This window comes from Corvus cornix, chromosome 5 (assembly GCF_000738735.6).
Source record: "Corvus cornix cornix isolate S_Up_H32 chromosome 5, ASM73873v5, whole genome shotgun sequence".
Taxonomy (NCBI): Eukaryota; Metazoa; Chordata; class Aves; order Passeriformes; family Corvidae; genus Corvus; species Corvus cornix.
This window is the reverse complement of record NC_046335.1, coordinates 16,411,501-16,436,137: the sequence shown is the minus strand read 5'-3', so window position 1 is coordinate 16,436,137 and position 24,637 is coordinate 16,411,501. Positions and strand designations below refer to the sequence as shown.

Sequence of the window (24,637 nt, the reverse complement as noted above, 5' to 3'; positions counted from 1 at the left end):
GGGGACTCCCACTGCTTGTCCTGTCTTGTGACTGCATAGTCTTTGGTACTCAAGTGGTAACACATTATCGTCCTGAGGACAATAATGCACAAGAGTTGTTTGAAAGTGAAGGACTGTGGTAAAAAGATGTACCTTGGTATGAAGTGGTGTTAGGAAGTGCACCAATAGCTCAGAGGTTGCACTCAGAGCTGTCTTTGCTGGCATAGGTGGCAAAGCTAGTACGGACATGTGTTCTGGAAGAGACCTGGTACCAACGGGATTCAAGCACTGAAGGCCACGTAACAGTCCAACCACAAACCTAGTCCTTACACCAAGGTAGAGACATTGGTACAGTAATCCTGAGAATTCCAGCTTTACACACTAGAATGTGGCACTTTGGACTTGAAAACAGACAAGCTATTATCAGTTTAGAAAATATACGGCAATCTGCTTCTTTTTTTTCCCCCCAAGTATTTACATCTGCCAAGGAAGATACAAGAGGGGAGCTAAGTCATAGAAAAACTGTCTGAGGCCAAGATGAATTATAAGCTTATTCTACTCTTCCCTTCAGCTTTTGAGAGAAGAGCATAATTTTGCTATTGCCTTTACTGTTTAATCTATGAATGCTAGGAAACGTCTCAATATTAGAAATCCTATAGCCCTTTTGTAATACAAAAGGTGAATGACTCACACAAAGTAATTAATTTCAAACTCATAAACAAGGGTAAAAAATGATTGCTAGGCTGCCAGCAGATCAATAAGGAGAACCTGAGATCATTCATTATGGATAAAAGAAAGTAGCTGCTACAAAACAGTATTTTAGTATTTTTACTTTCTGTACTGCTGTAATAGATTAATGCACATTCAGAGAAGTCAGTTTTTAATTGTTGTGCAAAATGGATCTGAAGGAAGCCTAACATCAGCAAAAATACTCATACAAGGCTAAGTGATTAATATAATTGTCCTTTTTCTATGGTGATGTTATATAGTCTACAAGAATGAGTAACATTGGTTTAAAAAGACCTTTCTTAAGACAAAAATTAAATTGGTTATGCATGGAAAGAAAGGTACAGTCCAAGTATCCTACATAGGGTTCAGGCTTCCCTGTTGATTAGGCAAATAAAGTGTGTTTCAGAACCCTCCCATCCCCCAAATATTTACAGCTATATTCCACATATATTTTATGGATATATAAAAACCAGTCTCTCTTATTTGTTACGTTTTGTTGTAATACCTTTAGAACCCAGTTCACAGATTAATGATCACAGAAACAGTCCTCCTCAAATCCTCTACTGAGAGGCTCCAAATATGGTCACGTATGCTACACAGACTCTTTATTCCTATGAATTCTCTATTTTCTACCCAGTACTTTTCCTCTGTTTTGTAGACCAACACATGTAATCTAGTTACTACTGCTAAATAGAAGTCTTTCAGTTCATGAAATTCAGAAAGTCTCGTCCTTAGCTACATTTAAGCAGCCAGACTTCTAAAAAAAGAATTATTAGTAGCACATTAGATGTCAAAGTTGAACATCAAAAAAATCTGAATGGAATTCTTAGAAAAGCAACAGAATTTCTTATACATCTTTTTACAGAAAAGTACACTAACCATATCTATATTGGGAAACCTGCATATCCCATACTAAGTTCATGTCAGAACCTAAAACAGTAACTTTCAAAACAACAAGCAGGAAGGAGATGAGCAGGTTAAGTCCAACTTTGTGGAGGCAATAGATTCTGCAAGCTGTTTGCTAACCCTTCATTACTTGGACTTCCCAGACTTCTGTTCTTGAACATAATGTAAAATTGAAGACTGCCTAATTTACCATGCAGCTGAAGCTCTGCTTTACTGTGCCTTTATATTCAAAGTGGTAGTAAGACTAAGATGGTAAGAATAGAAGAGAGAAAGGGGGGTTGGGTTTTGTCCTTTTAATAATTACTTGTTTCTAAAGATGTTTCCTTACCCTGATGATGTGACTCTTGGAGAAAGTTTCTCTGATGACTTTTTCAACTCACACATTAGAATTTCAAAATAGCCCTTCTTTAACTGTTTACTTACAACAGGAGCCCAGGACAGAGATTCTTTCAAACTCGTATATTTTGGATTGGTTTTCAAAAACAACTAGCAACACCTACAAGACCTCTTTACCAGCTGAATTGGAATTACTATAAAATACCAAGTTTTTCATATCACAGAAGGTATATTACAAAAAGATAGTAGGAATGATGGATTATTTTTTAACTCCAGATACAAAAGGAACAGCTATTTCCTGGGGTATGATGGCTGTAATCACCCAACAATATAACATCCTTACTGGATGAATCAACATTAATCTACACTATTTTCAGGCTCAAGAAAACACATCCCAACCCACTGTTGGCAAAAGCACCCAAGAAACACTGGCTCCAGGAAGCAGAACAAAGCCAGTGGTCAACTTTACAAGAGTAAATGGAATGGTCTAGAAGACAAGATGTTGCTGAACAACAAAGTATCAGAAAAGCAGTCACTAAAAAATACATACTGATAAATTGTTTCTTTTGAAAAACTACTGAACTCACTGAACTCAAATCTCACATCTCTATTAGTCCTCATTTTGTGCTTAACTGGAAAAGAAGCCCTACTGAGGAAATTAAGATCAAACAAAAGGTGGAAATGTACAGGCAAAGTACCCAAGCAACCTAGCTCTGCTTACGAACTGTTTCATACAATAAATACATGACAGTGAAAAATGTCCCCAAATAGGCAAAGAACGTTTTTAAACAAGAGTAGAGATTGCCTACAGAACTAAAAATGTTTCCTAACAGTTACTTTTACCTGTGAACAGAAAAATATCTACTGAATTTGCAAAGTAAAAGTGGTAACATTTTATTTAAAATACAGAAATAGAAAACTCTGTAACAAAGGCTAGAGAAACAGAGATACATCACATTCCAGACATTTAATAACTTATTGTCTAAACATGTATCTACAATCACTATACCTCAGGTTTCAGATCTCTGTGGACTACTCCTACATCATGCATATGGCTCACTGCTGAAACAAGTCTGCGCATAATGTGACTGGCTTCAGTCTCACTGAAATGTTTCTTTTTCTGAATACGCTCAAGCAATTCTCCTCCCTTCAGTAATTCCATTACTAGGAATGTGTGAAGCTGAAACAATAAAGAAAAATACAGCATGTTAGAAATGTAACATTACGAACCAACACTCACTCAGGAGCTAGGTGCTATTCTGACAGGTTCTCAACATTTGAAAAAATAGCACTGCTGCTTGTAGCAATTTGGAAGGCCAAACACAAGCACCAAATCTCAGATGGCATGTTTTCCATCAATCTTGTTGAGACTGAAGAATGAAGTCTTCCCCACGTGCACCCATATTTATTAACAAAAACACAATGCCACCAGCTAAATGGATAAATTTTTAGAGAGATGAAATGGCTTTACTTAGGCTAACAAGTAAAGCTGGAAAAAGCTAAACTTCTGCTGCTTAAGCCTCTTCTGATATAAATATATATATCTATTAATATGCATAAGGAGTTAACCTCTTAAATGTTATGAAATCCTTTAAAAACACCCTGAAACTTTACCTCTGATTCAAGGATTATCTAGAACTTGTGATTTTATCCCCTACAGAGTAGTAGCCAAAACTACTCCATCATTAGAATTACATGGGACACCTTCCCAAAAATTAAAGAGCATTTTTTTAAATTAAAGAAGCAATGGGTTTTTAGAAGGTTGTTCTTTTCAAGGCCATCAATAAGCAGGGTCAAAGACATTGGCACACAGTCAATTGCAATTCAAATGTCTTGCCATTAGAGAAACAGCAGACTTCACGGAATGGGGAAGTGAAGTCAGCATTCTCAAAAGGCAATGGATGTAGGCTTGCCACAGCTTCCAGCCCTTCCCTCCCCTGAATAACAGTAACAAAAAGTTGCAAGCAGAGCAAAAAGTTCTGGGAAGAGGCCAAAAAATGGAATTCAAAGCAATAGTCAGAAGGCGTACACTTTAGATACCAAAGAACACAAGCAGAGCTATTGTGGACAGAAAGCAGTAACTTCTTAGAATAAGCAAGGTGTCTAGTAGTGCTTGAATGACATCCTCTGCTGCAAAGCTTTCTTTATGCCTTAGGAGTAGCTGACAGGGAAATTGGAAAGGATAACGAGACTTTTTTCACTAGAAAACTTCTGGCTCATCAAGAGACTGCAACCCAATATTACATGATTGGAATACTAATGTAGAATTTGAACAAACTGATATCAGAGCAAGTTAAATACTGGAAATTATTAAGACAAACTGCAGAAAGGTCAAAACTAGAAAATTTTCAACAGTTTTGGTCTTCAGAATACTGTCAGCAGGTAATCTGAAATGTAACCTGGGAGCTACCAGAAGCAGCTAAAAAAAAAGTGGGGGTTGATTGGTTTAGAGCAGCCTATTCAGTTGCAGAGCAGTCTGGAGAACATTTTTCTTAATTTAGTACATTCAATTTAATCAAAGGAAAGAAGTGTCCTGTTCTACACGTGTACTCATACTGTACCTATATGCAAAAAAAAGGGTTTTCTTGTTGTTAAAAATTACAGTACAGATAGTGTATCCTCTCAGCTCATTTCAGAAGTGCTCTACATGAGCTCTCTGCTGGCCCCAGTATAAACAGCTTGAGGGGGACAGACTGGGATATGTGGAGAGGCCAGAGATCCCTTGTTCCATTACAAAATCATAGACCAGAACCACAGAACAGTCTAGGCTGGAAGGGAGCTCTACAGGACATCTGGTCCAAACCCTAGCTCAAACCAGAGCCAACTTTCAATTCAGATCAAATTATGGTTTATTACATGCTGTGGCGTTTACATTACATTAAAAGAAAAAGACAATTAAGGTATCTAAATAAACTGATCTTAATGCACTTTCAAATAGAGGCTCTATTTTCACATTTGGTAACTTGGCAAGCTATTTGGTTATCTCCATTAAGTTACTAATGTGTAGGAAAAGATGCTAGATATATAATCTTCATTTCCAACATTTCTAAATTAATTCACAAATACTATTTTAAGATTTATGATGACCCTGGGGGAAAGGTGATAACACATTTCAGTATCATAGATACAGAAATTGGGCCACAAACACATTGTAGGATGGTTAACAAAGACACTGAAGAACAGAACAACAAACAGAATCCAAGCCTCTAATTTTTTCACATACTGTTTTGATTTGCTAGAGTAACTGCAAGATCATTTGAATGCAGAATTTTTGCTTCATCTTCTATCGTGATTAGACAAAAGCCCTAGGAAAAAAGTTGCCTCCACAGTTACAGTATGCTTAAGTCCAAAAAGTTCTTGGAAAAACACATGGCGATGTGTTTGCTAGGTGCTGATTATAGTTTCTTCAAAATACCTGGTCATGAAAAACTTCATGTAACTTCACTACATTCGGGTGTCCTTCGCAGAGTCTCAGAGCTGTTATTTCCCTCTGGGTGTTGGCTTCCATTCTGGAAAAATTGAGCAGTCATTTTGTACCAATTTTACTGAGCAAATTGCACATTCCAAGTGTTATTTTTTAACTGCTTGCAATCCAGATTTTTTTACTATTACAACCACTTGAACACAATTAAATGCATATTAAAAAAAAGTGAAGAACAACTCTCCCCATAACCCTGCAATTTAGTACATTAAAAAACCCACACCCAATTCAAATAATGTTTTCAATGCAATTGCAACTTCCTACAGCAAAAGCTGATGTGATATTATAGAATAGTTTCTATCTAAAACAAACCATGCCCTTAGTCCAGAGCAATTTGACTTCACCTCTGTTACTACCAGTATTTGTTAGTTCACCTTTATCTTGGCCCAATCCTATTCCATTCTTAATGGGGACAAGTACTTCCAAAATGGTATGTAAAATATGAGCTCTACTAGAAAAAGAGAAACATTGTCTATATATGAATTGTGTTATGCAAATGACCCCCAAACCAGACCATTGTAAAAATCTGAAATGGAAGAGATAAGAGACTACCTCTGGAGAAAAATCACTGCATAAGTTCTCTTTCAAGTACTGAAATCTACAGCCATAAAAAGTGAAAATGGTGATCATTATAAAAGCTGCAAGAATGGTGACAGAGAAGAACATTTTTTTCCACTACTTAGATATATTAATTTATTTTTGGCAATTAATGCCTGAAGATTTTTGCCAAAACTCTCTCCAAGAAAGGCTAACCCTGTACTGACTCAGAGAATGGCTTTACGGGTAACAGATACAGATAGAATCTCTCACCACATGTGTTCATAATTTTTGTTTGCTTTTTTTTTTCCTTAATTAGGATGAGAATCACAATGAGAATTCTGTGCAAGAGAATTCTGTCTTTCTTGTAGGCTTCATATAATCAACAAGTAAACTAAGCTGTTCCATCTGCATCTCTGCTGGTGAAGTTTTTTAACTGAAAGTGACTTCAGGTCCTTAAGGAATTAAAAAACCTGACTCTCAGAGTCTTTCCCCCTAAACTACTAACAGAAGGAAGTGGACCTTGGAAATAGATGAAAAAGGTTCAGCATCATGAGCATTAACCTTTGAAATTTGTATGTGGGCTTTTCTAAATACTTCCTCTCGGTAAATAGTTACCATCTCAGATTTTAAACAACCTTGTGAGAAACAAATGGGATGTTCCAGAACAGTAACTCAAGCAAGTTTACAGAGATCCACTGTTTCAGTGGTCATCAGACACACAGATAAACCTAAAATTGTTGGCTGGGGGCACATCCAGCACTATTAAAAAGCAACACCACAGAGGAACTGTTCATCCCAGCTTTCACCTCAAGCATCATGAAAAGATTTCCCTAGGTCTAAGATTCTGGTTTTGGGCACGTTTGCCCAGTAGGAGTGAAAGGCTTTGAGGCAGAGAAGGTGCTAGAAACTTCTTATACTTTTCCTTTTAGCCAGATTTACTGGTGTGCTCCCCAGAGCAATAGTATTTAGAGATTCTTATTCAAGTTGGGTTTTGGCCAACTGTTCAGCACGTGGGTTTACTGCTAACTCTAAATACTGTACAAACATGCTGAGTCTGCTCATACCCTGCAATCCTAAAAAAAAATTTAAATCTCTGTATACAGATCACTTCTTACCTTCATTTAGCCTGAGCCGCCAAGATGAAGGAGAAAGAGCAAAAGAACCCATGAGTAATAAAATTTAGGGACATAATTTCTAAAACTTAAGTTCTAGGGGAAAAGTCAGTACTAGTCTGCTCACTGTTATCCAGAAACAAAACACACTATCTTAAGATGAAATGGGAGCACTAACCTACAGCTCAGCCACAAAGGTAGTAGTCACAAGACTGATGGGAACTGGAGGACAGAGAAGACACCAACAGATGCTAAAAAATGGCACTACGTAGATGTCTATGTTTAAGTTACTGAATCCCATTTCTAGTGTAAGATAGTTTTAGGCAGGCCTCCATCAATTTAGCAGACCTCAGAAAACTAACTCAGACACCTACACTTTGGCTTCTTGTTCTTGAACTTACCCTATTCAAAAAGCATATGATGAAACACTTAAGTCTGGTGGACAGCTTCTTCCAGAGTTTGGGAAAACAGAGGTACAGCCAAATGTCTTGGACAAGAGATCACTGTGAACTATCATTCTGATAGCAGAACAGTCCTACTTTCCTGCCAGCATTCTACAACATACTAGGGACGTACTTACTAATGAACTCTGCAAAATGAAGGCAAAAATCCATCTGCTCCTCAAAGAATCCCTTATCTTTATTTTTCTCTGGGCAGAAACTCCCAGAGATATCCATTCTGGAAGAGAACCAGACAGTACCCGTGTACAAAACAAGTCAGCTGCTTCCACTGTAGTGTTCTCTTCGGAACACCCAGGAAACAAGATGCAACTTACAATTCCATAGTCTAATTCCATTTTATACACACACACACACACACACAATTAGATCTGAGGCAACCCACATTGCAGACCATTCTTAAAAGCAGTATCCTAGGCAATCAAGTGGGCTGCCTAGGAGAAGGAGCTAGCATAAGCCTACATTCAGTTCACTTCAGTCTCAAGATAGAAGAGCCTTAAATCTTACTTTGTTAGGAGCAAAATCAGGGGAAATAACGGTAGAATACAACTAGGAACCAGAAAAGTACTCTCTAAGTTTCTTCTTGTGTCCCAAGAAGAATAACATTTTATTTCAAAAGACTCTCAGAATCTTTTAAAGGTCCTAAGGCTGCAATAAGTGTCTGTAGATTCACAGAACAAGAAATAATTTTAAAGTTATTTTTCTACTTCCAAAAATGTAGTGAACATTATTCTACTCCATGGGTGACAGTAAGCAAAGAAAATATTTTTATTGTCTTACAGAATATTTATACCTTTTGCTAATTATTTTTACTGCATACTCTTGGCTAGTTTTCTTGTGTAAGCACTTTCGACAAATGGAAAAACTTCCTTCTCCCAATGGTTTCTCTTTCAGATCCAGTTCATAATGATGATAAAATGGAGAGTCCTGTTAGGAAACTGTCTGTATTTAGTTTTGCAGAATACTTTCAGTACACACAGTCAAAGACAAAGAGTAAAGTTCCACGAGAATTTTTTATCTACATTTAAAATTGTAAAAGAGCTCTCTTTTTAATAAAATTAATCTTACATTTTATTTAATAAAATGCATAAAAATTATTCTAACAATCAAAGAGTAAAGCTTACATTACATTAAACAAACAACCACTAAATAAATCATTACTATTACAACAGTTGAAGATACAAAATATTCAGACAAACAGGATCAAAAATGGTCATACATACATTTATCCACAAAACTATGTGCTCATTTGAGGACATCACAATAGCATGTGTTCTTATAAGGCTTCACACGAGTATACACTCTTTTGGGTAAATATAACACAGAAGGAATTATGATATAATTAAAGTAGCTTCAAAAATATCTACAATGGTTGGCTGAACAAGAACTATCAGGAGTATTATTATTATTATTACTACTACTATACTTCAGTCTTCTGGAAAACTAGACAATCATCTCACTTTTCAGATCAAACTTCAACTGCTTCTTAATAGTATCACATGCAAGATTTGATGGATCATCAGATGCTTGGATCATCTGAGGAGCCATTACAGAGAACAGAAAAATGAATGATGCCTATTTTGTAATCTGTAGCCTAGCTGCTTGGGAAGTTATAAACAGTTTTAATTTAACCAAATTAATTTAGGTCTTGATATTATTATTACCTTCATCATAGCACTTCTAGCAATAGTTGTAGCTCCAGGTCGCTCATCCCCCACATAGAACTGAAAAGGATCTACTGTAGCTGCATTGCGTTTAAACAAAATAGAAGGTGCAACGAAAGAATATCCCTATGAAATTAAAACATCAGAAAAGGTTATAGCTTGATACTGTCGTACATAAACTATCATAATACATATGAAACATCAGGTTTCAGAAGAATTTTTCAAAGAAATCAGAATTTTTGTATCATAGTAGAGAAATTGTAATTTTCTCTGTTCAACATGAACAGGTATCTTCCTGGAATTGGTTATATGATCCTCCACAGTTAAAGACATAACAATAATACAACAAGAATTCTAATTAATGCTAATCTGGCTCAGTTACAATTGCTTTACAATAGTGATAAAGGCTTGTACTTCAAACTAGCCAGTTTCCCATGACACCTTAAAGTTAAGACATGAAATAGTTTGTATGTTGCAAGGTAAGCATCAAACAATTTTAAATGGATAAACAATATAAACATTATATTAATTATGGGCCAAGTTTGAGTATCATAACAACAGCTGTGACTACCCCGGCAGGGTGAATCAGATGGTATTATGACATGCATAACCTGCTTGCTACAGTCACTGCAAATCTAACAAGTTCCAAAATATGATGCCACATTCCTGTACCCTAAGGATTAAGCTGCTCAAAAACAGACAATAAAAAACAAACAAGCACAAGGAAGGGGAGAAGAACAAGCAATCCAAACTGCTGTTCACCTCTGCAGCTTTGGTACCAAGCCGACTGCACGTGAGCTGTTTCTGCCCACTTGACATCCAGACCATGCAGTCTAAGAAGAAATTGCTCTTTAGTAGCATGGAGGGAACAGTAAGGAAAGCTTTGTTACTCTTCTGTATACATCGGTCTAATAACTAGAGCACTCCTACAAAACGTGGAGGACCTACTTTCAGCTCTGCAGGTAGCTCCCACTTTCCAAAGGATTACTTCAACTAGCGCATAATGGGGAAATGGGTGAACTACATTGCTCTTGCTGAAGGTGGCAGCCCACGCTGATGGAGTCAAGATGACAAGACTCATAAGGTATGAAGAATCAATAAAGAACAGACTGACTTTAGTCCAGCAAGCAGGACATTCAGCTGGGAATGGAGAGACAAGGAATTTCATACTTGCAATAAGACTGTTTCCACCTTTCTCATTTTACAATTGTTGAACAAAAAGCCCGGGGAACTGGGACTAGAAATTACACAATTAATTCCAAGAACTTCGAGGCAGGAAGTAAAAAAAAAAAAAAAAAGCTAGCTATACATGGGGAATTTTTTTAAAAAATTAATTTGATTTCTTAAAATACCTGAAATATTCTTTCTGAAGTCTGAGGGGTTGCTGCAGGAGAGTATGTTGGATCCATTTCTGTAAACTCCTCTGCAAAATTGCTGACATCTAATTCATCTCTGATTACTGGTTTAAATGGAGCTGGTATTTTTTTGGCAGCTAAGTCCTCCCAATTCATATTCTAAACAAAAAACAGGAAAGTAAGTTGGAATGAAATGAAAATTTAACATAAAGAGATATTGGAAAGAGAGACTTGTCCAGACACACAGTCCTAACTCTATCTGCTATTTTTCACAGGCAGATGAAAAATATTCAAATTATGCTCCACTGATTTGCTTAGGTAAAGCCAAGTAGTATCATACTTATTTGTACATAGACAAAATCCAATCAAAAAGAAAATCAACGTAATTAAATTTAACAGTGGAGATGAGCCAAACAACTAGCGTGATGGTCCTTGAATTTCTTCCTGTTTTTCAGAATAAGCAATATTTATATTTTTGTAAACCATAGCGCATGCATGTAGTATCTTCAACTTTTCATTGCCAATTTCTATGCTTAATTATTGATGTCAGTTTTCAGAGCCCTGAGAGCATAAACCTCCAAATTCTTACTTAAAGGCATGACTAGAAAGAGGAAGCATAGAAATAGCAGTTATGAGAAAACTGCCCTGTTACTGTAAAGGAGTGGAACTGAAATTAAGTAAAGAATAGAAAGTGTTATATGATGACAAAATTTATCTCCCAAAACAAACAGTGAATTAAGGAAGTTTAACTCCATTTAACTCTACTTAACTTCAGAAGCACCATAAATACATAATTTTTTTTTTTCAAAGAAAGCACACAATTTTAGCTACAGTGGATGGAACACTACAGATATTGTACACAAATTCAGTCTTCATCACAGTTTGAAAGCAAATGTTAATACACTGAAATCTGAATAGAATTAAAATTAACTAAACAAGACTAAAGATTTAATTAGGCCAAGGAAAATAGAGTGAACTTTATCAACATTCAAATTTTACTAGTAATGCTAGTGGCAATCTTTAAAAAAATCCTCTCAAAAAAACCCCAGCAGACAACATAACACAATTTCAGTGTTTTGCATTAAACCTTCTGATTTAAGCAGTGTGTCTTTTGGCTTCTTCAAGTAACTGTTAGATACAGACAATATATTAAAAACCTAGCACGCCCTTCTAATACACGCAAAATCCATACACATAAGCACATGGATATTCTTACTAACTTCAGTGCCATTATTCATGCAATTAACATGTCTCTAAGCAGTTCTGTTAACAAAATAACAGAATTTCCTTCGACTTAGATTTCACAGGCACTCATGCAGAGTAAGTGGGATCTGGTGAGTTTTGTTGTTTGCTTTACCTGGAAAAAGGGATGCTGTTTGATTTCATCAGCATCAGTGGGACCACAACCTAGCCTCTTCTTGGGGTCTTTCATTAAAAGCCGCTGAATTATATCCTTAGACAGAGCACTCATTTCTTGAGGATAAGGTGGCTCACTTTTTAATATTCTCCTTTAAAACAAACAAAATAACAATGTGGTAATTACTTAAAATGTTGAGAGTTAGAGATTTACCATACTAATGGAAGCATTAACATTTCACTTAAACTTCTATTGTACCCAAAAGCAGGAGTATGACAAATATGAAACCAACCTTTTTTTAAATAAAGGAAGGTTTAAGGAATTGTGGGCATGAAACACAACCTCTGGAGAGATACATTATGTAACTCAATCCACAAAAGGAGAACAATCCTCATTTCATGTACTGAGCTTACTATTTAAAAGAAATCTCATAGCTGCAACAGATAGCTCCACAAAGAAATCAACCTGATGCCTAACAGCAGTCAAACCAAAAGTAATTCCAATATTAAAAAGTATTAGAAAATAAAGAAAAAAAAAATCCTGTATTTGAGCCATTGGAGGTTTGCCTGCACCCTCCATGTTGTGTGCAGCGCTCATGCCCTAGTCTCAAAAGAAGGCACTATAACTGGAAAAGTTTTAGAGAACAGTAATAGGACTAATCAGAAACACAGAATGTGTTTTATAGGACGTTTTATAAAAAGGCTAGGACTATCCAGCTTACTGTAATGATGAATCAAGGGAGCCGGGCAGTGTTCCCCTCAAAACAAAGTAAAGAAAGTAAACAGAGACCACACCATCTTTTTCAATACAAGAACTAGAAACCATCAAGTTGTGCCAGTGGAAGTCAAAACTTTGGAAGCCTAAGCAGAATCACATTTCAATACCTATCTTTTACATCTGTAGTTCCCACAGTTCTGTATAAAGAGGTAGGCAAGTTTTCCTTCAGCTACTCCAAATCTAAATGCTGAAGCTAAGGACTCTAAAGGAAAGTAACATAGCCAAAGACATGTGAACAGGTTTAAAACAGAGACACAAAAAACTTTTTAGCATACAGAATCACGAAGAGTTGTGGTTGGAATGGATCCCTGGAGGTCAGCTGGTCCAACTCCCTCAGCTTAAACAGTTACCTAGAGCCAGTTGTTCACCACCATGTCTAGAAACCTTTTGAATATCTCCAAGGAGAGAGACTTCACCACCTCCTTTGGGCAGCCTGTGTCAGTACTCAGTCACACTCACAGTAAAAAAGTGTTTCCTGATGCTCAGAGGGAACCTCCTGTGTTTCAATTTGTGCTCCCTAGCTCTGGTCCTGTTACTATACATCACTGAAAAGAGCCTGGTTCCCTCTTATTTGTACACTTTCTTCAGGCATTTATGAACATTGATGAGGTCTCCCTGAGCCTTCCCTTCTCCAGGCAGAAGAGCACCACCCTTCTCAGCCTTTCCTCAGATTCTTGGCAGCCCTTTGCTGGACTCTCTCCAATATATCACTCTCATGCACTGGAGAGACCAGAAGTGGAATTGAGTACTCCAGGTGTGGCCTCACCAGTGCTGAGTAGAGCGGAAGGATCATATCCCTCAACCTGACCATACTTTGTGTAAAGCAGCCCAGGATACCATTTGCTGCCTTTGCCACAAGGGCATATTGCTGCCTCATGTACAGCTTGGTGTCTATACAGCCTGACGCATACTCTCACTGTGGTGACTTCATGGAAGGACTTACAATGCCTCCACTAAACACAGACTGAAAGATTCTGAAGCCATGAGAGGCTGAGGCTCAAATGACAAGAGTTCATGGCAATACTAAAATCTCAACTATTACATGTTTCTGCCAGAGCTTAAGTTGATCACATTTTGTTGAAAGTTACGCATGACATATCCTTTAGAGTCAGTTATCCCATGAGAAAATTTTTATCTTGAAATCTCTAGCTTCTTGGATTAGTCCAAAAATAGATGCAAACAGATTGCTTCCTAAATAATCCTGTTCTGGCAATGTGGAAGGACAGAACCAAGTTCAAAATGCACACATCTCAGGGGTAGCTTCTACTGACGCAGTATCCAATTCCAAGCAAACAAAGACAAAGCAAGCTAACCTCTTGGTTTAAGTAACGCTGAAAGGAGTTAGAAAAATACACTCTGAGTTTTAAGATGGTGTAGAGGTCCAGGATTGTTTTTTTAAATGACATATGGATGATCTGCCAGTAAGGGTCTAAATCACAGCCATTCTGCTAGCAGAAGTAACAGCAACCATAAGACCTCTCTTCAACTTCTGGACACATTTCACTTTATAGAAAAGGAGAAGAAAGCACAATCTTATCAAATGATTTTTCAATTAGGGATGTTATTACCAAATTTAAACATCACTAAACAAGAGTATTCTTACACTGTAGGAGGGATGGAGAAGTAAAGATTCAGTCTCTTTAGAAATCACCCAGTCTCAGAAAGGGGAAGCAGGTAAGGAAGTAAGAAAACCTTCCTGTTCTAGAGACAGAAGACAGGACACCTTGATAGAAAAACTACTTTATTTACAGGAGGACCAATGAAATCTACAGTGTTTTCATAGCTTGAAAATCACTGTGGTTAGAGAAGTCTGAAAAAGCTTCTTTATCAACCTTTCTGATGAAAGAATCCGAAAGGTAAGTAGCAAAGATCCTGGAAAGCAGCAGGTTGTCTTTGGGCTCTCAGAAGGGGTAAAAGCCCCTCCAGTCAGTATTTTTTTGAAATTGATTTCTAAAGCAATGAGATTGAAACTCTGGGATGTCCTTAGAAATCAAAAGGGAAATTCTAGAGCAAGTTCTCTTCCACACACTCTAGGAACCTCCTAAACTGTTTTCCTCTTTGCTGTACTGTATTTCCAGAAGACATCCAGTAAGTTTTGTACTGAGAAGTATCTTCCATCTGTTGACCCTCCATGACCCAACCCACTGCAGGAAAGGCAGCATTTTGCCATGCTCCATTACAAGGAGACTCCTGTAAGTTGTATTTATAAATGCCACTGGCTTTAATTCAGAAATACTTTTGAGGTTGACTGATATTAGAAAACACTGATGATGCTCTGGATTGGTTCACAGAACCATATTACAGAGGCAGTGAAGAATGAAGCTACCTTCTTTAGAAGTTCCAGGAACTACATAAAATTATCATGAAGTATGTGAAGCTGCACACACATTAATTAGGATTGAAATCAAGCTGCCAGAAAAGAAAGACCAGATTGGATCAACATGTGAGAGAGCAGATATTTGTGGAGCAGCTTGATCAAGTAAAGAGAGCCCAGTTTCACTAGTTCAACATTACTGAAGGGCTGTACTGACAGTTAAGTCACTCAAGGCTCTAACAGTAGCCCATACAGTGTTCAGAGGAAGGAAGCTCGCATGTATCAACATCGTTTTTGGGATGCATGTGCTTCTGTAAAGAAGCTATGGCCTTTAGCATTAATGACCCTTTTCTCAATCACCACCATTCTTTTGTACGTTTCATGTTTTTATGGGGTTGTCCACATTGTTCATGGAAGTGATCCAGTAACAGTGACAGAAGCAAGCAGGAAGAATTAAGTATCCCAAGTGGCAACTGGGAAAGCTGAAGGAATACTCTGCTGTATTTATTGCCTTTCCTGGCCTGGTATAAGCCCTCTGAGCTCCAGCAAGCTGAGATTACCCTGCTGATGAGAGAACTCTGGCTGTACTGAACACTCAAAGAAACCACCCCTTGCATAGGTCAAAAAGTTTAACACTTTGAAGTCATGAATCATTTCCATCTTACCCTTCTCTATGGCAGACTACGCAGAACTAGGAGTAACCCCACTGGTATTGTTTTTCAGGAACTTGAGCTCTGATGAGTTTTCCCCATAAATACTGCAGACCAAGAACATACATGATAATGCAAAGGACACACTAATGGATGATAAGGAAGAAAAGGAGGTGCTTAATCTAATTCTACAGTACCCTGAGAATTGTGTGCCTTGTGGTGATGTATGAGGATAGTCTATTCCCTGATCCTCTGCTTTATGCCCAAAAATGGGTGCTGTATCTTTAAGGTGGGTGCAGAGGAGGAGGGAGCCTTGGGCTCTTCAGGGTTTTTTTTTCAAAGCCTCACTCCCCCAGGTGTCCAGGGTGCCTCGGGGTCTGTTTTTTTTGCTCGGCTACCTTGATTTTTCTGTTAGCCCAGGCAAGAAGTTTTTTCCCTTTCCCTGGCCTTGGACAAGCTGCAGCAGCAATCCTTTGGCAACTTTTCCAAGGTAAACTGGACAGTTAGTTTAATTCTGAGACCAGAGATAACAGGACCTGCAGGACAGGAGTCAGTCAGGACCAGCAGGAGTAGAGGGGCCACTCTGTCTCAGCCCCAGACCTCAGAAAACCTGAGCCAGCGAGAGAAAGCACACCAACCCCACCCTTTTCATCTGCTGTGAAGAGGGGACCAATGTCAGAGAGTCAGGTTCCCACCTGTTTGCCCAAACTGTTGTTTGAATCTCCTGGTTTTTAGGTGGTTTTTTTTTCCCTGAGAGAGAAGCTGCTATCTTCTACCAGTAGGTAGGTAGGTGGCGAGCCGGTGGTTTGTTTTTTTTTTTCCCCTGGCATTTTGGGCTTTTTGTTCTAGTGTGTGTGGGGGGGCGAGGTCTGACAGTTTAATATCTAGCATTTATTTACCTTTTTCCCATTGGGCATTCCGTTTTGTCAATAAACGGTTGAGGTGGTTTTTTCTCACTTTCATCCACTAGTATTCATTTCCTATTGGCTGAAAGGGATCGTTGGAACCGTTTTTAAAGGAGGTGACTCATTCCAGAGTGTTTTCTCCTGAACTGGTCTCTAAACTGAGGCATTGTGTTACAAGCATCATCAAAAAGATACATGTCTCTGCATGTACAGGGAATAAGAGAAAGCAACCCCAGGCTGTAACCTTGTTAAAGGGCAAATGGACAAGACTTCCAAAGCAGAGTTTTCACCTTCATATTTGAGAATGATCCTGTCACCTCAGAACAAGTCATGCTAAACTCCTTGTTCTTTTATTCCAATTTGGAGCAGTCAGATACGTATGTGTATCCCTGGTCCTAGGCAAGTCAGAAATTTTGCTACAATACTTAAACCTTTCTTAAAACCATCTGTTTTACTGAACGGTTGAATGGATCTATAGGCAGAGTGACTGGTGCACTCTGATGTGCATGTAAACCTACAAATGCTGTACATTATAGATAGGCAGCTATAAGCTCTAGGAAAAAATACCAGAAGACACCATGCAAATTAGAAGTCGGATTTAATGACTGTTCCATCTTTTAAAAGCTCTTTTAATCACTAGAGTTCTCACAGGCACAGATTAAAGAAGGAAATCAATAAAGAAGGGCATCCCAGTATACAGCTGCTATGCATCTTGCCAACAGCTCTATGAAGAAAAGGTTTCTTGCAGGATCATAGATGAATCTAACAGATTGTCAAATTTCAGCTGTCCTCCACGAAGTTTAAATAAAGTCTAACCAACTACATCGAACAAAGACCCCAGGCTGCTACTGGCATTAGTATGCCAATACGGCATCATATACTTCTAGAGATTATTTTATAGATCTATAGATGTATACAAATGAAAAAGAAAATATAGGTTTCTATCTATTCATAATCCCAAAACTGGTAAGATTTTCTAGGCTGCTGCGCAGCTGCAAACTAATACCCCAAAACGTTCCTGCTCATTTTAAGTCCTATACATGACAGGACCCTCAAAAGTCAGCCCCCTAAAATGGATTTGTCTGTCTTTCAATTCAGCACTACAAATTACTCCTAGTCAAACTGAAAATACTGGGTGTGTAATCAATCCCAGCCCTTGCCTATGCTTTTGCAGGATGAGTCTTATCCCTGGCTCTGCAGCAATATAAGCTCAGAATTCTCAAAAATCAAAGGAAGATTTGGGAACAAGGGAAAAGAAAGGGGAGAGGGTGCACTAGAAAAGGAGAGATATTGGAGTAGCTATGTGAATTTTTTTTTAAATTTAATAGTTTAATAACCCGTAATACCAAGCATGTGAACAAAGAGTCTTCAGAGACAGAGATGTAAGGTAAAGTATACACTTACTTCAGTTGCATTTTCCATGAAAGAGAAGTCCACAGTGTTGCCAAAAAGATTATGATAAAAGAACAACCCAATTTCTCATCAGAAAGAGAAAAAAAAAATAGAAACTACACATTATTTCTGACACAAAAACTGAACTCTCCATTAGAGAGATATTTTAGAATAAAGTTTCATGCTTAGATTTAACACCAGACAGCCATTGTGCCACACAAAGGAGTAATATTATCTAAAAATATCAAAGGTTACTTCCTACCTAGGTGAAATGAAAAAAGGACCTGAATCCATTTAGAAGACTTTTTTTCCCTAAACTCAGAAAAATAAAAGGCCATGGAAACCATGCTTTCAAGAGCTTGTGAGCAAGTAAAAAACTGAATTCTCTAAGTCTGCTGCAATTGGAAGTTAAAGCATATTTAGGTTAACCAATATAATTTCTGGTTAGAACAACTTTGCTATCAAGATAGAAATTTGTACCGACTCATATCTCTGTACCAGTGCCAGTAACTTCATGATCAGTGGCAGCTCTCAATAGCTGGTTTCTGTTCTGCCTGCTTTACGCTATCCTCAGGGAAAGCTCCAAACACACTCCTGTTGCTCTCAAAGGCATGCAGCAGTCACCATTCCCCAAAAGGTCCCACACAACTCAGTGCAGCAGCCAGGGCAGCAGCACTGTTCTCATATGCTCTTCAAAGGAGCATAACATTCATGACAAACTGCAAGCACACAAAACTGAAGTCATCCAACACAGAAATTGCTATCAATGGAAAGGGTTCAGAAACCAGTGGGTCTTAGGAGTATAGAAGTAACACAAGACAGATGAAATCAAGTCAGAAATGCAGTAATATAGCTGGAAATAAAAAGATCTCAACTGTAAACCAGAGGGTTATCAATTGAAAGTGACAAAAGAGGAGAAGGAATTAGATCTATCGGACCAGCACTGGCATCAACAAGAGGAACCCAAGAAAAAGGAAGAAGTATTTTTTTGTTCAGATGGTAAATTCTTCCTTCCTCTAAACAAGAGCCTCTTGAAACATCAACAAGAATAAATTGTCTGTATGTAAGATAGAACAACACAAGCTGAGTTAAGAAAAGGCTTTTTCAGGAAACAGGAAGACTGGGCAACATCTTTAATATAGGAAACTGTAAGAATTTAACTTCTAAATTTATCAAAATAAAAGCTGAAATACTACAGGACTGCTGTCTATAAATGTGTAGCATAAACACCCACCAGAACAAAAACAGACTGAGCAGCAACACAGTAAACTTGCCACAACTAAAGATCAGAAAATAAGTTATTAGGTGTCAGAGGACAGATGTTAACAACCTTGCAGTTACTCAAATTATCAGAAATATTATTATCTTAAAGAGCACATAAGGGCCTACCAAGTCAAGTCCTGTAGAATACATAACTAAAAAGTTTCCCAGTTTTTGGGAAACTATACCTGTAAAATTCAGTTCAAAGTTCTCTCTAAAAAAAAACCTGTTACTCCTTCAGAGTCCCATCTAGTAAATCTTGGAAATCAAAATTACCAAATTCAGCCATGGCATAAGCAACTAGTCAACCAAACTCCTAACCTTAAATAGGTGAGAAAGAGATAACTGAAGTTTTAACTGCAATATAATGACCAAGATGGTGAAGTCCTGAATTTTGTTTTGTTAATGGACTTGCCTCTCCCCTGTATTTTTTCTAGTGACCCTCCAAGTTTCCTGCTCTGGTAGAGAAGTAAAAACCAATACACAGGCCTCCATTTGCCAAGAAACTGCCTGAATTTATAGCGTAAGTGAAATAAATTATCTAAATAACTGAGGTATGTTCTATCATCCATTACAACCTTAAATATCAAGTGATTTTAGGTGAGGGTTAGAAGCATGACAGTACCTTCCAATAGAAGCAAGACTATTCTTACTTTGGGGACTGGACTTACAAGCTCATTTTGACAGCAGTTAGTAATTTGAGCAATTGAAGACCTCAACTTCTGCTCCAAAAGAAATCCAGTAAAAGGAAATGTTTGTTTTGGGAGAGATTTCAGTTATGTGTTTTGGGGAAGCTTATTGGTTTGTCTTTTTAAAATGTTCCAGTGCTTTTACACAGGTACTGAAAACAAACCTCTAAAGTGTAGAGGTTACTGAACATAACAAGAAGTTTACGTGTAAAAGGTAAGAATGGTATAGGTTATTTCATTTCTGTAAGTATCATACTCATTTCTTCTCAGTTATGCAAGTGGGCCTCGCAAAGATCACTTTCTTTGTTTCATATTATACACTAATAAAATAAACATTATTTGTAACAAAAAGGTAGGAGTAGGGTACACTCTGACACTTTAAATCTGCAGTCTGCCAGAGTGACCTAGCAAGAGCTGATTTAAAAAATACCTCTAGCTAAAGATATCTCTAATGTATTAAGATTTTGAATGTGATAATTCTATTTACATACAATTTGATATTTCATTTGAATTCTTCTTCAATGGTAACCATGCAACAGGTAAGTATCTACAAAGCTATGGTTCCACTGTAGTTTAAACAAAACAGGTTTTTTGTAAAAGTTGGTTCTATTAGCTAATAAAACCTATCTACTTTCAGATGTCATTCTATTAAACAGAACTGGAGCACATAAAATGTTACCATGGCAGCACTTTCTTCCTAAATTTTAAATTAACAAACTCTCATAAAACATATATTACACTATAAGGATCATCTGTTAGCAAGCACATATACTTCACTGCTTTGAATCTTACCTAGAAATCTCTGCTTGGGAATTCTTCTCTCCGTCAACTGTAAATGGTGATGCTCCAGTTAATAATTCATACATAAGAACACCAACACTCCACCAATCAACAGCCTAGAGAACAACAATAATTATGTATGTTATGATACACTGAAGTAAAATTGTTAACAAAGGAAGGAACAAAACAATTCTCTTAGAAAGCAACTAGCATAGGAAGAACCTACCTATCAATACAAAGGCAAAATGGGATACAATGAAGAATAAACAACTGTTGTACTGATTGAAGGTATTTCCTGTGATAAATTAATTTTATATTGAAATCTTTCCAATTGCTTCTTCAACTTATTTCTCAATCTGAACTCTTTACACTGACTACTCAAGCTCCTTTTGTTTTCCTGCCAGAATTAATTTTTATTTTTACCATTGTCATGTGATATGAATTCTAATACGCACTCAAAATAACAGAGGAACCTAAGGCTTGCTAAGAAGTAGTGGAACTTGAACTTTCACGAGATTGAGAATGAAATTAAAGAACGTTCAAAAAGCACAGTTTAAGATCACAGGCCACAGTTAATCCAGGCACCTAAAAATGCTACGGAATCATAGAATAGTTTGGATTGGAAGGGATCTTAAATACCATCTTGTTCCAACTTCCTGCAATGGACAAGGACACCTTCCATTAAATCTGGTTGCTCAGAGCCCCGTTCAATCCAGCCTTGAACATTTTCAGGTACGGAGCATTCACAACTTCTCTGAGCAACCTGTTCCAGTACCTCATCAGCCTCACAGTAAAGAATTTCATCCTAATATCTAATCTAAATATCTCCTCTTTCAGTTTAAAGCCATTCCCCCTTGTCCTGTCACTACATGCCCTTGTAAAAAGTCTCTCTCCATCTTGTAGGCTCCTTTCAGGTACTGGAAAGTTGCAATTAGGCCTTCTCCAGGCTGAACAATTCCAATTGTCTCAGCCTTTCCTTATAGGAGAGGATCCCTCTCATCACTTTGGTGCCCCTTCTCTGGACTTGCTTCAACAGGTCCATGTCCTTCCTGTGCAGAGAACTCCAGAGCTGGATGCAGCACTCCAGCTGGGGTCTCAACAGAACAGAGCAGAGGGGCAGAATCCCCTCCCTCACCCTGCTGACCACGCTGCTTTGGATGCAGCCCAGGACACGTTTGCCTCTCTGGGCTGTGAGTGCACATGGCTGGGTCATGTCCAGCCTCTCATTCACCAGCACCCCCAGGTCCTTCTCAGCAGGGCTGCTCTGATCTGTTCATCCCCAGCCTGCGTTGATATCAGGGATTGCCCTCACCCAGGTGCAGCACCTTGCACTAGGTCTTGTTAAAACTCCTAAGATTTGCATGGCCTCTTCTTGAGCTTATCCAGGTCCCTCTAGATGGCATTCAATTTTTGGTTGTTGTCAACAACAACAACTTTTTAATGTTTAATTATCTGGACCACTATTTGTCTATTTAGGATCCTGAAATTTTTCACTTAGGTAGTATCTGCTTCTGTCAGATATTCCGAACCAGAGAGATTTTTAGGGAACCTGCTTAAAAGCACAGTTCTTTCCTGTTATTAAACCTGTGACATTTCCAACCTTGAACACAGTTTCAGCCAGTTCATGTTTCACCTCTTTGCTGGTTCACTCAGGCAGAGCTTTCAGAAAAAACCATGTCTCCAACATGCTACTGTTGCAATGGATCATGGGTAAAACAGTGGTTTTGTTTGCTAAAGAACTTTACTAAGGATCTAGCATGAGCCTTGTTACTCCCACTTTGACAGTTTACTGCATTTTGGTTCCTGCTACTTCCCCTGCTATCCATTTTGCATGTGCAGCTCCAGATGGCACAGGCACTGTTCAATCATGGTCATCCAGTGCCACCACTGCACCTCATGGGCCTTAGAGAGATGGACTGTGGTAATACATGGGATATTTGGCTTCTCATATACTCATCATATTATTCATATCTCTCATAACTTAAAAAATATTTCTCTCTTTCAAAAGGAAGGATGCTACTATGAATAATAAAGGAAGCAGTTTAGTCCTTTCAATGAAATTAATTACAGGTGTTTGAGCTTCTCAGGTTCACAGCCATGAAATCTGAAAATCAATGAAACTTCTGCTTTACTTGTGTTGGCAATATTAACACAATACAGGAAGACAGCTAGTGAAATCATGACAATCACCACATATTTTATTTGGTTTTGCTTCAAAATATACAGAATCTGATTTCTGATATATTCAGCCAAGAGTGTCTAGAACTCGCTGAAGAAGTCTCTGCACTGTTACTAATTATCTTTACAAATACATAATTCTCAGAGAAAATCCCAAAGAATTTCTTCTTGGCATGTGTTTTTCCAAAAGAAAAGGAGGATTTGCAGAATCAGAAATCAAACTTTAAAAAAATAAATACTGAAATACTAGAGCAAGTCCTTAAGACAAACACTGCAATCATCTAGAAGAGATTACAGATGATAAATACTGACTAATGAGAGCACAGCATACTAAAGCAATCTTGTTTTCTCTTTTTGTAAGGTCTTTGAGTTGCTAGATATGCAGTAAGTATAAAATACACTAAAAACCTTCTAAAATGACAATACATGACACTGCCAATGCTAAGGTAGTGAACGTGTGGTGTAAACAACTAACATCACACACATAACTGCAAAATCACCCCTATCGATCAGCTAACATTCACCATCAAACTGTGAAGCTATTCGTTATAAAACACCGTATGACTCTGCACAACATCTGATGGAAGTATCAGAGAGAACCAAAGGTAACAGAAGAGAGATTCCTCTTCAAGTCAGCAACAAGACTGAATTTGCAAGCTTTGAGAAGCCAGAATCATAATTCAACATGACTGAGAAATCTGAGAGATGCTCTGGAGGTGGAATGACTAAATTAAGAGAGTGCAGGAAGAAGCTTCAATACGCAAGTTTAAATTCCATTTTTAATAGCAACTGGGCAATCAGTATAGTAGAAAAAGACAAAGAGGTTATAGTGGAATTCAAGGTAGATGTGAAACAATGACTCAGTGAAAAGACAAAGCACACTTTATTTTATGTGTAGTAGAAGAATCAGGGAGGTCATTCTGCTATACTTCAAACTGCCAAATCCCAGCTGTGCCCACTACAATGCTCCCTAACTGAAGGTAAACTCAGACCAAAAGAGACACAGAATGCATAGAGAAGAAAAAGAAAGAACTTTCTCGGGCAAAAGTCAGACTTTTCCAGTTCTTAGACCAGAACCACAATCAACTACATTCCATGATCCACAACAGAAAGACAAGTCAACTCAGTCTACAGCAAAAAACCACATAGATTCAATATTCTCCAAAACTACCAAGTATAGTGAGCAATCAGAATAAATTATCTAGGAATATTGTAGAATTATTTTGGAGAATAGGGTTTTTTGTTTGTTTTAAAAATAATCTGTTAATTGTTGTTGTCTTGATCTTATCTATCAATTACTGACACTTTACTGTGTAATAAAACTTGAGTCGCAAGCCAAACAATTAATTTTTACAATATGAGAACACTTTTAACATTAATAACCCATCCCATACCTCAGTAAGTATAACAGATTTCTCTGATGTCCAATTTAACATGTATATCAGAATTAGCCACAAACCAGTCACTTTCCACTCTGAACTAGTTTTTCATGCAAAGGCAAATAAGTGTCAACTAAGTTTATTGTCCCACAGCATGTTTAGAACAAATTTTGAACAGAACAAAAATAAGCCTCAATACCTTTATAAACATGCCCTTTACCTCAGATCAGAAAAGGAAAACACATCAACAGACCACTGAATACACAGGAAATAATCTATTTTAGGACAACCTAAAACAACACATACTTAAATAAGACAACATCATATTTTACAAAAACCACCCAAACTGAGCAACATGTTGACTGAAGAATTAGTTTATTTTCAGTAATAAACTCA

The 24,637-nt window shown here is 37.6% G+C and overlaps 1 protein-coding gene and 1 pseudogene across 4 annotated transcripts in view; both read right to left on the bottom strand.

Annotated features, from left to right (window-relative positions):
- Positions 1 to 24,637, bottom strand: part of RPS6KA5 (ribosomal protein S6 kinase A5) — a 72,613-nt gene that overhangs the window by 3,910 nt on the left and 44,066 nt on the right. For all 4 annotated transcript variants that reach the window (XM_039552234.1, XM_019280535.2, XM_019280524.1 and 1 more), the window contains 7 exons: positions 20,697 to 20,800; positions 11,918 to 12,068; positions 10,558 to 10,719; positions 9,206 to 9,331; positions 8,335 to 8,468; positions 5,366 to 5,459; positions 2,960 to 3,130 (listed from right to left, as the gene is read on the bottom strand). In XM_039552234.1, coding sequence (XP_039408168.1) covers positions 2,960 to 3,130; positions 5,366 to 5,459; positions 8,335 to 8,468; positions 9,206 to 9,331; positions 10,558 to 10,719; positions 11,918 to 12,068; positions 20,697 to 20,800 — 942 coding nt within the window. The remainder of the gene's footprint in view (positions 1 to 2,959; positions 3,131 to 5,365; positions 5,460 to 8,334; positions 8,469 to 9,205; positions 9,332 to 10,557; positions 10,720 to 11,917; positions 12,069 to 20,696; positions 20,801 to 24,637) is intronic.
- LOC104687697 lies at positions 21,616 to 24,598 on the bottom strand (annotated as a pseudogene).